The 16,552-nt window shown below is 38.0% G+C and overlaps 1 protein-coding gene across 1 annotated transcript in view; it reads left to right on the top strand.

Moving 5' to 3' along the window:
• The window catches only part of LOC103184290 (protocadherin Fat 3), a 390,074-nt gene extending 377,674 nt beyond the window's left edge, over window positions 1–12,400 (top strand). Inside the window, 3 exon segments of the mRNA XM_042334569.1 lie at window positions 8,356–8,415; window positions 10,244–10,279; window positions 11,410–12,400. Coding sequence (XP_042190503.1) covers window positions 8,356–8,415; window positions 10,244–10,279; window positions 11,410–12,029 — 716 coding nt within the window. The 3' untranslated portion in view covers window positions 12,030–12,400.
• Window positions 12,401–16,552: the final 4,152 nt, after the last annotated feature.

The raw sequence follows: 16,552 nt of genomic DNA, 5'->3' as shown, positions 1-16,552 counted from the left end.
CATTATTTAAAGGCTGCATCCACATTGTAATTGTCGATTTATTAAAATGATTAGCAGGTCACACACTAAGTAAATATTTCCTTCCAGTCTTGAGTAAGGTCCAGAAATAATACTATTTCATTTTACTCTTGTTAAAGACCTTAAAGTAATGCAAACATGTCTGGATATTTTCTTCAAAATGTATGTTCTGACTGAGAGCTTAGTTTGTACCTGTTGTACAATACCAGCATGAAGAACTGATTCTATACTACATGGCATGTGGTTGGATATCTCCTGCACTATCTGTATAGCTTGGAAGCTGGTTAGAGTAATAGGAATGTTAGGTTTGTGGCCCAATGATGATTCTTGCTCTGATTTTTAACGTTATTTGATATTTTACTTTTTCTTAGTCACCGACTTTAGTCTTAGACATTTTCTTACATATCAAAACAGATAACACTTGTGTCCGAAGCAGATGGTTTATGAAACAGTTTCTACTCTAACGTCTTTTTAACAGAGTGGTTCAGTGGAGGTACAAGTTTCTCCCAGGTTCCTGGTGAACAATTCTTCAGATACTATTGGTCATTCACTCCATGGCTATTTGTGGGTTGTTGCTGTGCGCAACTTGGCTGCTGCATTCATGCACAAAAAACAGTCACTTCACTTTAGAGTATATCCTATGAAGCGTTTTCGGACCTGATATAAAAGATGCTATCCTAATGCAAGGAATTTTATTACAATGCGGACATGCACAGAAAATGCATCTTTCTCCTACTAACAAGATGCTCGATTCAGTACTGTCAGGTTAAACTTTAATTTTCTTGTCTTTCTGTCTAGGAAAGCCATATGGATCATTTCCAGCACCTTGGGACGTCCTCCCGACGTGAAAGGCGCTATACAAATGTCATTTTGTTGTTGTTCTCCTTGTGTAATGGGTGGGGTGAATACTGTCGAAAGAACAGGATTTAAAGATCAATTGACATTATTGTTGATTCTTTTTATATTCTTGTAACTGTCTTCCTAGCACCACAATTCAATAACAACTTGTGTGTATATGGCACCCTTAATGCTGGGTAGCCTCTTGAAACAATTTATTGATCCTTTCACACATATTGTGGCAGCACAATGGTACTGCTCTGAACAAATGAATTGTGCAAATAGAACTACAGTCAGTTCCATGAAGAATTGACTTGTTCTCTATACTTGGGTTTGAGTGCAAACCTGTTATTAAAAGATTCTTGCCAATGTTTCTTGCATTCTGTCAAGATGTCTGTAAATCATCATTGTCACAGACAGTTTGCAAAGGATTTCTGTCAGAAATAGTAGTAAACTATTGATTTGTAATATAAGATTAAATAGATCGTGCTTAACAGTATGGCTTGGACAGACTGATTTTTGAATGAAAATCAAGCCAAGTATTACTTCTGACATGCTCAGCTACCAATTATATCCAGACTAGCACAGAACTCTAGGCTGCTTCAGATCTAAAGTTAAGAGGTACCAATTAGATGTATTTCTTTAAGAACAACAACTTGCATTTGTATAGCGCCCTTCATGCCGGACGGCATCTCGGAGCGCTTAACAGTGGCAGAGCCAGATGCCGAGCCAGGGGGCACGGTCGAAGAGTAAGGTCTTCAAGCGCCACCTAGACGTGGGGCAATGTGAAGGGATTGAGGGAGAGAGTTCCACAGTTTCAGGGCATAGTGGCTGAAAGCACCATCACCGATGGAGGGTCTGGGGCACAGCAGGAGGCCGGAGCCAGTCGAGCGGAAGCAGTGGGTAATAGTGTCGGGAGAGAGTGGGTTGGAGAGATAGGTGGGTGCCAGGGTATGAAGAGATTTAAATACAAGAGTGAGCAGACTCAAATCCATCCGCTCTATGACAGGGAGCCAATGGAGTTTGAAGAGGTAATGGAGGTATGGAGTTTAGTGTGGGTGAGAATGCCGGTGGCAGAGTTTTGAATTAGTTGAATTTTATGAATAGTAGAGAAGGGGAGACCAGCGAGGAGGGGGTTTGAGTTGTTGAGGCGGGAGGTAACAAAGGAGTGGACGAGGGATTCGGCTGCTTTTGGAGAAAGTTAAGACTGACAGTTTTTGATCATTAAGTTAAGTTTAACATTCGACCATTTTATTTTGGCATAATGCACTCCACATTATTGTAAGCATTTATTCGATTTTGATGGATGGACATTACCATAATTGTTTATAGTAAAAATATATATTGTTGCCATTTGCAGAACAAATTTAGTGCCCTTCAATTCTTAGTTCACAATTGTATAGATGCTGTAAAACTCTCTTGAAACGAAACAAGGAAAGTACAAAATGGAGACAAAAATAGTTTCTGATCTTCACAATCTTTGAAGGAGACTCAATGGTTACTGCACTAGTAGATCTCCAGATACATTACCCTATTAATTCTGCAGAACCATCATTGATTCAATGTTTTTTCATGTCAAATTGTCTCAACAGCGTGATAAGGTGCTGAACCAAGTGCAAGGATTATTATTATTATAAACTTTTAATTTGATTACAAGCACCTCAGAACATTCTCCCTATGTGAAAAGTGCTACATAAATGCAATTTGTTGTCGTTATGTAGAAAAACGGTTTGTTGGTTCTAGGTAGTCCATTGTGCCCTTTCAACATTAACGAGCAATTTCTCATGAATCTTTTTTTTAATAAAAGAAAATGTCAGCACTTTTAGCACTATAAAAGATCATTGTTAACTTTTATAGACCTGTTTGATTCATTCATTGTGGAGTCCTGTAGCTCAGTGGTTAGAGCACTCGCTTTGCAAGTGAGAGATCTGAGTTCAATTCCAGGCAGAGGGCGAAACCTTGGGCAAGTTTCCTTACTCCACACGCCTAATAATAATCCCTCCAAAAAACAAAAACAATAATAAATTGGTCATTTTCAATCTACGACTGTTTGTGGGACATTGCTGTGCGTAATTGGCTGCCGCGTTCGCCCACAAATATACAGTCAATTCACTTTACAGTATATTCTGTGAAGCGCTTTGAGACGTCTAGAAGACGTGAAAAGCACTATATCAAATGCAAGGATTATTATTATTATTATTCACTTATGGTGTGAAAATCCTATTCAGAATTACTGCCATCAGCGAGTGCAGTTCCTCAACAGCCAGGACAATATGGGGAGCAATCTTATAATTGCATCAAGTGCTCTGATGAATAGTTCATCAAACTTGAAACCTAATAGAAGACTCATTAGTTCTAGCTAACTCAATAACAACTTAGCAGCAACACTAACCTAATATAAGCTAATACCAGTTTCTACATGTCTGAGCAGCGTTTGTCTTCCATTGGTAAAATCAACCTACTTTATACTGCAAGGAGGGTTCAAGAAAAGCTGGCAAATAATATCCGGGTACTGTGCCACATGTCTCTTATCAATTTTCCTCCTTTTTGGGTCTGAATGCAATTTACATGATGTGCACAGGGTCTACCATGGGTTGTGAGATTACAACTTTGTTGTGGGATTGTGTTTTATGTTTTTTACACAATAATAATAATAATAATCCTTGCATTTGATATAGCGCTTTTCACGTCTTCCAGATGTCCCAAAGCGCTTCACAGAATATACTGTAAAGTGAATTGACTGTATATTTGTGGGCAAACGCGGCAGCCAATTGCACATAGCAGTGTCTCACAAACAGTCATGGATTGAAAATGACCAATTTTTTATTGTTTTTTTGGAGGGATTATTATTAGGCGTGCAAAGTAAGGAAACTTGCCCAAGGTTTCACCCTCTGCCTGGAATTGAACTCAGATCTCTCACTTGCAAAGCGAGTGCTCTAACCACTGAGCTACAGGACTCCAAGAAAATAATATTTTTATTGAGAGTCCATCAGCAATTTAGTTAAATGCCCGTCCTACCGATGTGAAAGGTGCTACATAAATGTAAATCGTATTGCAAATGTTTCTAATTTAATATGAGATGCGGCAGAATATAAAGATAACTTGAAATTGCATTTTAATTTGAAGATGAAGAATGGTTAATCCTTGTCTCTTTCAAAGCCTGTCTCTAGACGTTTTCGACCATGCCTTCGGTCATCTTCCTTCCTCCACCCCTCTCTGATCCCAATCTGCAGCTCAGGTTGGGGAGGACAAGTTTGCAGGACTATGGGGAGAGAGCGGGGAAGTGGGATTGATTTGAATAGCTCTTTTCAAAGAGCCGGCACAGATACAATGGGCCAAATAGCCTCCTTCTGTGCTGTATAATTGTATGTATGATAGGTTCAACCCCTCATTGTCCAGGATCCAGGGACATCCTCCTATCATGAAAGGTGCTATATAAATGCAATTTATTGTTGTTAACGTAGTGAGAAATTATTGGTTTTCCATTTCCCCGTCACTTCTACACAAGGTACTTTGCATTGTTGCAAGTTTGACAGTTACTTGCTAATCCTGAAGAGAGTTTTATTTCAGAGATAATAATATTAATCCTTGCATTTGATATAACTTTGTTAACACTGGGCGACTATCTCAAACTCTCTCACAGGATTTACTACTGAAGTGTAGTGAGTATGAATTTTGTACATTAATGCAGCCCCTAATACAGCTAAAATAGGTTGTGGTAAGTGATTTACCAGATAGTGGCCTTAAATGAGTTTTAAAGCAAGATAAAATTAAGTAAATTCTACAATAGTAACAGTTTTTACTTCTATAGTGCATTTCACACAGGAGAAAGAGTGGGATACAGGTTGGGTTCCCAAGCTGGGGGGGACATGGGCAGCTGGGGGGTGATTGTATAGGTGAGTGATATGGTGAATAGGATCCACAGCAGGACAGTGTTATGATCAAATTCACATTAGACAGAAGAATGCTTAATGGGATCACACTATGACTTTGTGTAGAAGGACCTTGTAGATCCTGCTTATTTTTATAGCAATATCTCATTATTATTAATATGTGAAAGGAGCAGCCTGAAATATGTTTTAAAAAGAACAGAAAATCTGGGATAGCTGTCAGATGGTTTATTTGATTCCATGCAAATGAGATCAAATGGGCTGAAGGTCCTTCTTGATCCATGCCTTGTCAATTAACAGTTAAGGGAGCTTGCACTGGTAACATTTTTATTTAGAAAATACCAAAACATTCAGATTTACTCAGGGAGATCAAACTGGACGTATACACAATCAGCATTCATCTGAAGCAGACTTATAAAGTGGTCTGTCTACAATATTGGCAGATTGTGATTGCTCAACGGCTGAACAGTTTCTTAACAATGTGAGAACTCTTTGACACTTCCTTTGCTTTGATCAGAGAGGATAACTATTGCTAACATCTATCATAGTTCACTGCACTGAAATTGTTGTTCATTTAACCTATGGCCTATCTCTAATGTACACTACAAAAGTGCACTCAGAAACTGTCAGATACTTTACTTGCTCTTTGATCTACTGTGGATGTTGTACTTGTAACGTACAACATGACAGGTTCGAAAAAAGGCTTAGAAATGCAGTGTTTGCAAGGTTTTGGATTATCTGATGTGAAAGTCGTAAAACACATTGCTGTTCCCATACATTGTGCTTCAGTCTGGTTACACTGCAGGTCCTACCTGTGAGTTCCTGATCTCAACAATGAGTGCACCTATTTTTCAATGATTCAAAGGATAATGACTACAGACCCAGAAGGGTCTTAGGTTTGAATATGATAAATAGTGGATACTAAGACTCAAATAAATTCCTTCAAGGTATGGGATAGTAAAAGTGTAATTTTAAAACTGAAAGTTAACAATGCTGCAAGCATTATAGTGGGATAGTACTGCGAGCTTCTGAAAACTCATTGCATAAATATATCAATTGTTTGGATTCCAAACCAACATTTTTCACTCTCTAGCATTTCTTTAAGCTATTAACTCCTCAGTCCATTAATCAGATGCACCGCTTCCTTAAAATCCCATTGCATATGAAAGCCAATGTATCATATAGGTACTTTGAATATTGATCATGACTAAATGAGGTGCAATGAATTGCTCCACTGAGTTTGGATGAATAGGGTAATTTGTGATCAACAACCGTTATTAAAATTTTCAGGAACCCAACTATCATCAGAAAAGATAACTCCATGAAATCAGACTGACCTCTAATGCAATATCTTCTCCATGATATCACCATGTTCTCAGAAAATAACAAAATTAAAATGTTTCCTTCTCTACACCCCACATCCCTGTCACCTGTTCACCCAATATATCTATAGCGATGAAATGTAGCTTTAAATCTGCTCAAACTATCTGTAAAACATAGGTAACTTCTCATTTATATTTTGCCTTTCACGTTGGAGGACGTGCTTTAAAGTGCTTCACACTGACTGGGAATCCGTTCTTTCCCCCTCCACTCCAAAAAAAACAAAACTGATGAGGAATGAAGCGCAACACAAGCTCTGAGTAAATCATGGTACTATCCCTTATAGGTAACTGTATATGAAGAGAATTGTCATAGCATTAATTGCGTTGAGTTGTGATTTGTAAGCTGTGTAGTTTAGGACTGTGGAGTCCTGTAGCTCAGTGGTTGAGCACTCGCTTTGCAAGTGAGAGACCTGAGTTCAATTCCAGGCAGGGCGAAACCTTGGGCAAGTTTCCTTACTCCACACGCCTAATAATAATCCCTCCAAAACCAAACACAATAATAAATTGGTCATTTTCAACCCATGACTGTTTGTGGGACATTGCTGTGCGCAATTGGCTGCCGCGTTCGCCTACAAATATACAGTCAATTTACTTTACAGTGTGTTCTGTGAAGCGCTTTGGGACGTCCTCCTGACGTGAAAAGCGCTATATCAAATGCAAGGATTATTATTATTATATTATTATTTTAGAGGATTAGTACGCCAATAAACCTAATGTTCTTCAACTTTGGTAAATGTTTTTGTTTTAATTTTGATATTACATAAATGTCATGGCCAATTAATAATTTACTTCTGCATGGGTCTCTAAGGTGAAAGCATAATTGCTTTCAAGAACAAAATCGAAGTTAACTGGACTGCAAGATTTAAAGTCATTTGGCACTGATGCAATGATCTATAAAGGCCACCATTTTTCCTCACAAATATAAATTTGGCTCCTTATTTGAAGGCATTCATTCTGTTATATGAATTTGACTAGGTAACAATGAGTATTTGGTCCACCAGGGGTGCTGGTGCATTGTACCTGCCAGCAATGAGGTTTGGAAGAGGTTTTTCAATAACATGGAAACATGGGGCTGTACAGCAGTAGAGAAGACCATTGTGGTCCATTTGACTAGGCTGACACTCCAGTGCAGTGCTGGGGGCTGTTGCATTGTTGGAGGTGCCATCCTTTGGTTAAGACTTATTTTTTTATTTTTGGTCAGCCAGGTGTTTTGACATGTGAGGACACCCATAACCATGCTTAAGAGTATCCAAACCAAGCTTTAAGACTTTAAACCTAATTGGGTGAACATTATATGACATTCCTTGAAAAGCAAAGGTCGTTTCTCACAAACAAAATTGGTCATTCTTTTCATGGCTGTTAGTGGGACTTGTGCCATGCACAAGTGAGATGCCACATTTTCCTACAAATAATTTAAGGTGAATCCTGTGAGGTATTTTGAGATGTCTCCTTGACATGAAAAGGCTCCATACCCAAACCAATAATTATTACCTGGCTTCTCTCATTGCAGAGCATGTTTGCTTACAAATTTCTCGTTCAGACCAAAAAGACCAAAAACTGAAGATTGCTTGGATTTCTATCATCACAAGGCTTAGTTTATGTAAACATTATATTTTCAAAATCATGTTTATTTGTTTGGCCAAAATATAAGGATATAAATGTTACGACAGGATATAAATATTACCTCAGGGTTTACTACTTCCCTCTCACAATCTCCTTCACCTTCTTCCCGCTGCCTGCTTGTCTGGTCAACAGATCTATAACATATTCTGTGTTTCCCTGACACAAATGCTAATAATAATGATAATAATAACACAAATGAAAGTCGATGAGTGAGTGAAAGAAGATAGAAATTGCATGCATGTTGTTGTAATATACGGTATTTACACTAGAGGTAGTAGAAAGTAAATTTGTACCATAGAAAACCGCACCAATGCCATTGCTCTTAACAGCACTAGTGGTCAGCCGTTTCTCAGTGCAATGAATAAAAAGCACAGTAGATTTGTGTGTAATTTTAAACACTCTCCAAAAGTAATGATGCAGATTGTTACTTCTAAGGTTTGTTTTCCCTGTGATATTGCATTTGTGTTCAGACATTCTGAATTTTGTTTACAAGCTAAATAAATGCTAGTGAATCGATGCAAACCTGCTTACTAACCTCAACTGTTATCTGCTCCCTCTTTCTGTTCTTTTTTTTATCTGTCCCTTTTCTTACCCCACCCCAAAAGCTTCAATAGTGACTGTTATACGGCTGGTTAACGATGTGGTTGACACAATTGAGAATGAAGGTATTTAACTTGTGATTGATCTCTATATTTACTTGTGAAATATGATTGATGATGGGATATTCTTCCGTACAGCAATTTACCTTTGCAAGGGTAGTTAGCTCTCATTCCTGGCCTGTAGAAGTGACACATGAGAATTGAAAAATCTAAGAAAAAAATGCAACGTACGATGTTTTTTGTGGCATTTATTTGAGTGAGTTCTTTTAAAATATATTTAACTTTGTGATTGTTCCAATCGTGAGTTCTTTCATATAAATGAATATAGCTCAGTCAACACTGGCCTGCTTCATGTCCCCCGCTCTATTTGCCCCAACCATTTGATGGGTGAGCTTTCAGTCACTCTGCCTCCGCTCTTTAGAACTCCATCTCAGATTCCCCCCGACTCCCTTCCTCTCTCCCGTTCAAAGCCTGTTTCAAGACTTAAACTCTTTGACCACACTTTTGGTCATCTTTCCTCTTCCCCATCCTCTTCAGAGCCCAGCCACCCACTGGCCCAGCCAGCAGTGTGAAGTGCTTTAAGATGATGTCCTCTTGACGTGAAAAGTGCTATATAAGGGTAAATTGTATTGTATTATACATCCCCTTCCCAGGCCAACAAAACTGTCACTGACTGGTTTGCAGTCATATGACTGTGATGAAAAACAACGGTCCGATGCTCCATCTAGTGGTATGTGTAGCACACTTTGAAGATGTTAGGATATTCCATTCTAAGCACACATCATCAAAGCGTACTAACTTAGTGTCATCACTCTAAAATGTGAATGAACGCTTTGTTAAATAAAGGACTTTTTACCTAGAATTTGAAATCTGTGCATTTCTGAGTAAAATGCCTAATAAGACAGAAATCGATCAAAAAATCGAGTATCAAAATTGAATGGTTTCCTGAGAGCTTTCAATGAAGAACGTATTGGATTGCTGTCTGACTCACAAGGATCCGACTTGTGACTTGAACCGAATGCTGTATTACAGTCAAAATTCTAGTTAGCTTTTCTAAAGCTATTTTTTTCTTTAATTAAGCATTTTGTATTTTTCAAACAACAATTTACATTTATATAGCCCCCTTTATATCGGGAGGACATCCCTAAATGCTTTTCACAGCTGATTGGGGACGCGAGCTGTGGGTGGGAGGTCGGGGGGGGTGTTTGGGGAGAGAGCCTAGGGGGGGTGAAAAGATGCTCATACGCAGTCGAAAAGCAAGGTCTTAGATGCAGTATTTGAATCTAAAATCATTTTCAACTTGAATAATCCACAGATAATCATAATGTTACATCACTGTTATAACATCACTGCTGTAAAGCTAATCATCAATGCTGTGAACTGCCTTTTCAGAACCTGCCAATAAAACAGTCATAGTTGCCTGCAGTCTGTGAGGAGTTCATAGGCCAATCACATTAAATCCTACCAATCTGAATTTTGTATTCTATTCATTTTTTCGCTTCATGTGGTAATTCTAATGGTGTAAATTAATATAGCTACTGCAAAGCAGAGCTCTGTGCTTTTTATGCTGGAGTAGTTTTGGATTGAATATAGCAAAGTAAGGTACAATTTTTAATCGGGCATTTTCCTAAGTTACATTTTTTTTACAAAATCCAAACGGCAAAAGGAGAAAAAAAAGGAACTCCGTCCTTTTTATTTAACTTGATTTGCGTAAAATGCATTTACTGTAGTCTGTTTTGAAATGCATTAATTGTGCTCTGTTTTAAAATGCATTTACTGTATTATTTCTCAAAGCTGCTACCACATCCATAGGTTATCGTAAGTGTGATTGATTGATGGGCTTCAGGTATGTTAATGATCAAATGCTCACTTGTTTTTGCTTTCCACCTGACAGTGTCCCTTATGGAGGAGGGGCAGAGCTACAACAGAGGTGACTTCCAGACACTTCCCATTTGCTCATTAATGCTACCCCAACTTGTTTTTAATAGCCGTTTGCCTCACTTGTTTTTTTGCAATTCAGTTGCCCTCTATGCATGCATGTAACAAAAGCTGTAAGAGTTAGAGTGATTTTCAGTGGAACTGAACATAAGCTAAGCTGCAAGCTTTTTTTTCGATTTGAATGATCTATTGTTTATGTGCACTTTTCCGGCTGAACTACTTTCACTTTGTTGGAATAATGAGCTTCAACTTTGGTTATTCGTTTAAATCAGTGTACAGATTTGTTGTGCACAAAAATGTGACCCTTAATGTTGAAAGTTGTTATAATCTTGAATGAAAAATATAAGTCTCTAACCATGAGAAATCAGAAATGTCTCATCTCTCTAAAATGAAAATTCAAAGCATTATTCTGCAATTTATGGTTCAGCCTCAGTTTGTCAATGTATAATTGTACTGTAAGAAGTAACTGGCTTCCAAAATGCATGCTGGTTTCATTTGGTCTTTGCATGAACTTGACATTCTACTACCTCAAGTGTTGTGACGTGCCTGACAACTGTATGTCATTACAGTGTGTAAAGTCATGTATCGTTGATAAATGGCTCTGGGGACTGGCTGCTGCAAAACAAAATAACATGACAGCTTCAGATGTTCAGTATTTGATAGATGAAAAATCACGTCTCAGTAAAAGAATCACACTGCTTTTTTAACCATTTACTTGTGCAAACTGTTTTGCATAACCTGCACTAAATCCACTGTTTGTGTCCGTGATGATACTTGTGCTAGTTGTAGAGTTGTGAGAAAGGGAAAGTCGGCTGTGATAAATTTGAGAAAAACATGCACTACACGAGCAGCTTGTATTAGAAAAGGATCGACTAGTTAGATGTTCAGGGACCCTTATTTCTGTATACTGATATGCCATCAGCAAAGTGCACTGGGGTAACTAGCTTGATTGGTCAATATATACATGTTTTAACAATTATGGATATTATACTCTTATTTGCAGTAATATACATGGAGCACAACATATTTTGAATAGGAACAAAAATCACGATACCAATGCCAGCTGACTTCAAATTATTTTAATAACAAATGTGTCACTGTAGATTTTTCTTTCTATTGCAGCATACCATTGGGATACCTCAGACTGGATGCCTAGCACTCGACTGCCTGATATTGAAGAAGTACCTCACTATGAAACAGCAGATACTGCCCCTGTGCATCATGAGAGTACGAGAGCACTAGACACTGACTACTACCTGGGTGGGTACGACATAGACAGTGATTTTCCACCTCCTCATGATGAGGAGTTCCTGAGCCATGACCAGCTCCCTCCTCCCCTGCCAGAGGATTACCAGGAGCAATATGAGGCCATCCAGCCACCCCACGTAAAGTCCGCATCAAACACTTCGAGCTCTGACAGCCGACGGAGACCTCACTTCCACCCTAGCCAATACCTTCCACCTCATCAATTGCCTGTAGAGGGAGAGGTTGCTGGAGCACAGGACGAGACAAACTACAACACTTTTGGTGCAGGTTCCAACCAGGACTTGGAGAACGTGAACGCCGACAGCATGTCGATGTCTATTCTCACGTCCACCAATGCTTCGTCCTCGGACATGTCAGCGACCTGTGGTTTCGATGACTCAGAAGCCGTGATGAGCGACTATGAAAGTGGCGACGAGCTCAATTTTGACAATATCCATATTTCCTTTGTGGAAACCCACCACCACACGCAAGTGTGACGGCTGTTGCTCAGCGCCACTTCAGAGTCAAAGAACTGACGGATAAGAGTCGAGCAGGACTCGGAGAACCATGGAGTTGTGCCAGGAGTGTAAAGACATTCCATAGAGTGTTACACCTGCAAACACTGGTGAAAAGAGTGATTTAGAATCAGTTTTTCTCACTAACTGGTACTGATTTAACTGTGCACATTAGTCCCAACACCAGCTCCAGAAAGATTTCTCCTTTATGGATATAATAATTAATGCTTCAGTTTTTTTTAAATAAATGAAGTGTATTCATGATAGTCATGAGTAGGTTGTAAGCCTGGTCAATTTGGAGCTGAAAGTTGCAGATACAATTAAATTAAAAATTTTTACGGATATAATCCTGACATTGTATTGTTCCTGTGGAATTTATTTTGATGGTGCAAGATTAAAAGAACTCTTTATCACACTGTTAAATATGGATGAAACAATCGGTGATTTAGCAGGTATCTATGAAATGTGATGCTCCAGGAAAATGGGACCTTGTAACAGCACTTTTTCAAAAGAACAATGACGTAACTAGTTGGCACTCAACTGGATTTGTGTTGCTGCGGTCCAATGGCACACTGATGGGTATCAGTTGCCTTAACAGTCTGCCCTCCCTTCCAGGTAAATTTTCAGCAATTTGTCTGGACAATTTTAATTCTATCTGTTCAAACTACAGTATCAATCATGGAATGTGTATTATGCACAGCTCTACAGTCAGCATCTGTCAGAGAAAGCAATATATTGAAGTATAATATTTGTCAGTAAAGGAGATGGAAACTAATGCCAGAGTACAATTTGTTAGCCTGTCTAAAATACCTAATAGAAGATCAAATATCAAATCCCCCTCTCCTAACTTTGCTGTAAGGACTGAATTCATTTCAGATCTCGGTGACCTGAACTGAACTATTTCAGTGGCATTTACATCACATCTTATTGAATGCTATGAAATTGCAGTCTGCTGCATGCACTGTAAGTGATAATAGGACAAGGTTGTTTACACTTGCTGCTTTGCAGTCAATTTAAACTGCCATGGAAGGGGAGTGGGAGCTTTTACTCAGAACTAACAGAAGAGTAAGTAATATTGCACTGTGGTCTACAGCTGCTGTAAGTTTCAGATACACATGCATCTTAAATTGCTGTATGACCTTGTTTAAGGAACCACTTGATATTCTCATTGTGTTTTGGCAGAGGAAAAGCTATATCATTGGTTAAGTTCCAGTAAAACAACTTAGTAAAAGAAGAAAAGCACTTTTCATAATCTTCAAATTGCGCTCCCAGAGAAAAGTCCGCTTAGTATGGGAGTCTGTATTCACTGTCCAATCCCACTCTAGACAATACCAATCAATTTCAAAGTAAGATCAAATTTTAGATTTGTGTAATGAAATACAAGCTCAGTGTTCTAGGTCTTTTCAGTATACCGCTGTAAATGGGAATAACTTTATTAGTCCAGCTGTTCATGCAGTTTAATCTAATCCACTTGCTGACATTTCTCAATGATCGAGAATGTATTAGTCACCAGATCTGGCGTTTTTTTACTGAAATTAGTGAGGCCGCACTCTTTTATTTTTCTGTTTCATGATACTATATTCAAGAGATGCTTTTGAACGGTCAAAGCACAATTATGGTTACCCATCAAGTGTTTCCCCAGATACACCATGTAAATCAGTTTGTTTAAATGTAAAGGAAAGATACTAAATGGGATACAATTTTATGTTTTCATCTCTAAAATTGAATAACATCATAAGACAAAGTTCTCTTTTTAATGGATGTTAAACATGGTTTGTTTGGACAATCTCAATCTGTTTCCTAGATAAGTAAAGTGCACAGACGTCCGCTCTCATATTTTACAACTGGAACAAAGCTCAAATGAAGAAATTAGGTTTCTAATGCAGCTGTAGAGTTTACTAATTTACTTTAAACCTCATAATGAGGGTCTAATATGCCACATGTGTAAACCAAATTTGTTGCATTTATTGCAACTTCCAGTTTGTGACTTCCTGTGGAAAAAATTCACAAGTTGTGAATCCCAAATTCGCAAAAGATGGACAACAAAAGGGTAGTAATCAAAGTGTCAGCTTGCTTCCCACTGGCATTTTGCTTGGTTGCTTTTTTTTCCCACAGACTTTGCTAACTCAACGCTCTCGATTCCTTGGCCTTTAGTTCTACAAACCCGGAATTGCAATTGACAAAATAAATCTGGTTTGTAATATCGCAAATTAGACCCCCCCACCCCATGACAGTGTTCAAGGAGTAGCTTCTGATGACTACTCTTATTTGTTAGACATAAAATGACCCTTTGGTGTATCATTCATTATACATAGCACTGCATTTTGGAAAATTGTGAAATTTAATACGACTCATGATTACCCAAACTTCCTTTTGTAGTATGGTTATTGAAATGTTCTTCTGTTGTGTATTATTTTTACCTGCTGTTAACAGGCTTTGTAAAGATGTAAGTTTATGTGTTTAAAAAGTTTGTAAAAAGTGTACATAGATATAGATTGGGTTGTTTAAATATGGCAGGCTTTTGTAGATATTTTATGCGTTCTTGGATGCCTTGATTTTTTGCTGATTAAGATAAAATGTCAGTCCAAGGCTGAGACTGATTAGTATTAAGGGCATTTACAAAGGACTGTTTCTAAAGAAATAAAACATAAATTGTGTTCAACACAATCCATTGTGTTGTGTTCGATAACCTAAGTGCTGCTTTTCTTGTAGGTAAGGTTTCTCATTCTGGTGAATCGAAGAACCACTCTTCTACATAATGTGTTTGGAATTAGTTGAGAAAACCTAATTTTTCATGTATTTTGTGGTCACACAAGATTATATGCTAAAGATTGTGTTTTGAATAGCTGTAGTGAATGTGTCAAGTCTTGGGGGGTGGGGGGAATGACTATGTAGTGTGAATGGCAAGGTTACTTTTTAAGTGTTAATAATAATAATAATAATAGTACTTGCATTTGATGTAGCGCATTTCACATAAGTAGGATTTCTAAAAGTGCCCACAAAATGCACAGTCACTACACTTTACAGTAAAATCTTTTGAAGCACTTTGAGATGTTCTCTTGACTTGAAAGGCGCTTGATGAAATGGAAGGATTATTATAAAGGGAAGCAGAATGTCAACAGAATTTGATCTGTTCCATGATTCTTTGTGTAATTAGTAGTGTTGGCAGTATTAAAAACTAGTATTTTATGTTGATTCAAATGTTGTCCATTGTACAGATTGATTTTTAACTCCCGCTATATTTCCTAAGTTGATGTAACAATAAAATATGTTTTTAATTAGCCCTCGATTTCTGAATGTCCTTCGTCACTTATCATTAAAAAAAATCTTATTGTGGAATTTATTTTTTAAAATATGGCAGTCTTAATTTCGTAACAGAAAGTGACTCATTAGCAGGACTTGGAAGGGCAGACCAGTCACAGGAGGCTGGAACGCTTCCCACTCAGCTCCCATTAACCCTAAAAAAGTCAAAACTCTAGCGAGTAGGTTGATCCCAGCTGGACGAGCAGGGGAAAAGCTTGTTAGGCATCACTCTCAATGGCAAGCCGAGAAACACCAAGCTGATCAAAAAAAAGCTAAATCCCTACTCAATGTGGGAAAATTCAATCCATGTTCTGGACAATGAAGGAGAAACTATATACTAATATTGTCTTGCATTGCTTGGTGCAAAGCAACTGATGAAACCATTCATATTCATTATTTTTCATTTACAATGGGGAAGGCAATGAGCCAAGCAGGCAATTCTATGGAGACCAGTCCTTTAGAGGAACAGTTTGGCCAGCATCCAAATGATTCATTGCTTGTTTTTCTCCTTCAATTATTAACATGGATTATTATGCAACATTGAGCATTCTTTTACTCTCATTAAAAATATTTACCATTTTTCTTATTATTCTATAATTTGGATATTTGTAAATTTCAAAAATGTAATCCTGATTTATTCCAGGTGCTGGATTTGAATTTTCTGTTCTGGGTTTGCTGTAACTTATAACCAGTGTCCTGCCTGTGAATCAATGAAAATCAATGAAATCAATGAAAATTGCAAAATGTTTGATGACAACATCCAATCTAACAGACTAAATTTGTGTCAGCAGCCACAGACTCACAGAAAGAAAAAGAGAAGCTGCTGTGGGACTGTGCTTGATGCACTTGTCCTTTCCGCACGCACATGGCTGCAATCTCCCCTGCCACACAAACACACACACATTTACATTTCGTTACTCCTTGGCCTTTATTTTTTTCTTTATTACTTTATGTAATGTGTCCTAGCTAACTATCCTGCCTGATCCAAATTCACTGCAATAAAAAATCAAACCAATTGACTGCTCATCACGCTGTTGTTTGCAGACACAACTTAGCCTCCTTAAGAATATTCACTTTATTTCCAATGAATCTTACCTGGGAAATGCTTCACAATGTTTCTTTTATGTGAACATCAGTAGCTAAGGGAGAAGGGAATATAGGGGTATGGGAGAGGGGGAAGGCTCATGTCCGAATGCTCTGTT

Source organism: Callorhinchus milii, unplaced genomic scaffold (assembly GCF_018977255.1).
Source record: "Callorhinchus milii isolate IMCB2004 unplaced genomic scaffold, IMCB_Cmil_1.0 Scaffold4, whole genome shotgun sequence".
NCBI lineage: Eukaryota > Metazoa > Chordata > Chondrichthyes > Chimaeriformes > Callorhinchidae > Callorhinchus > Callorhinchus milii.
This window is presented reverse-complemented; position numbering and strand designations above follow the sequence as displayed.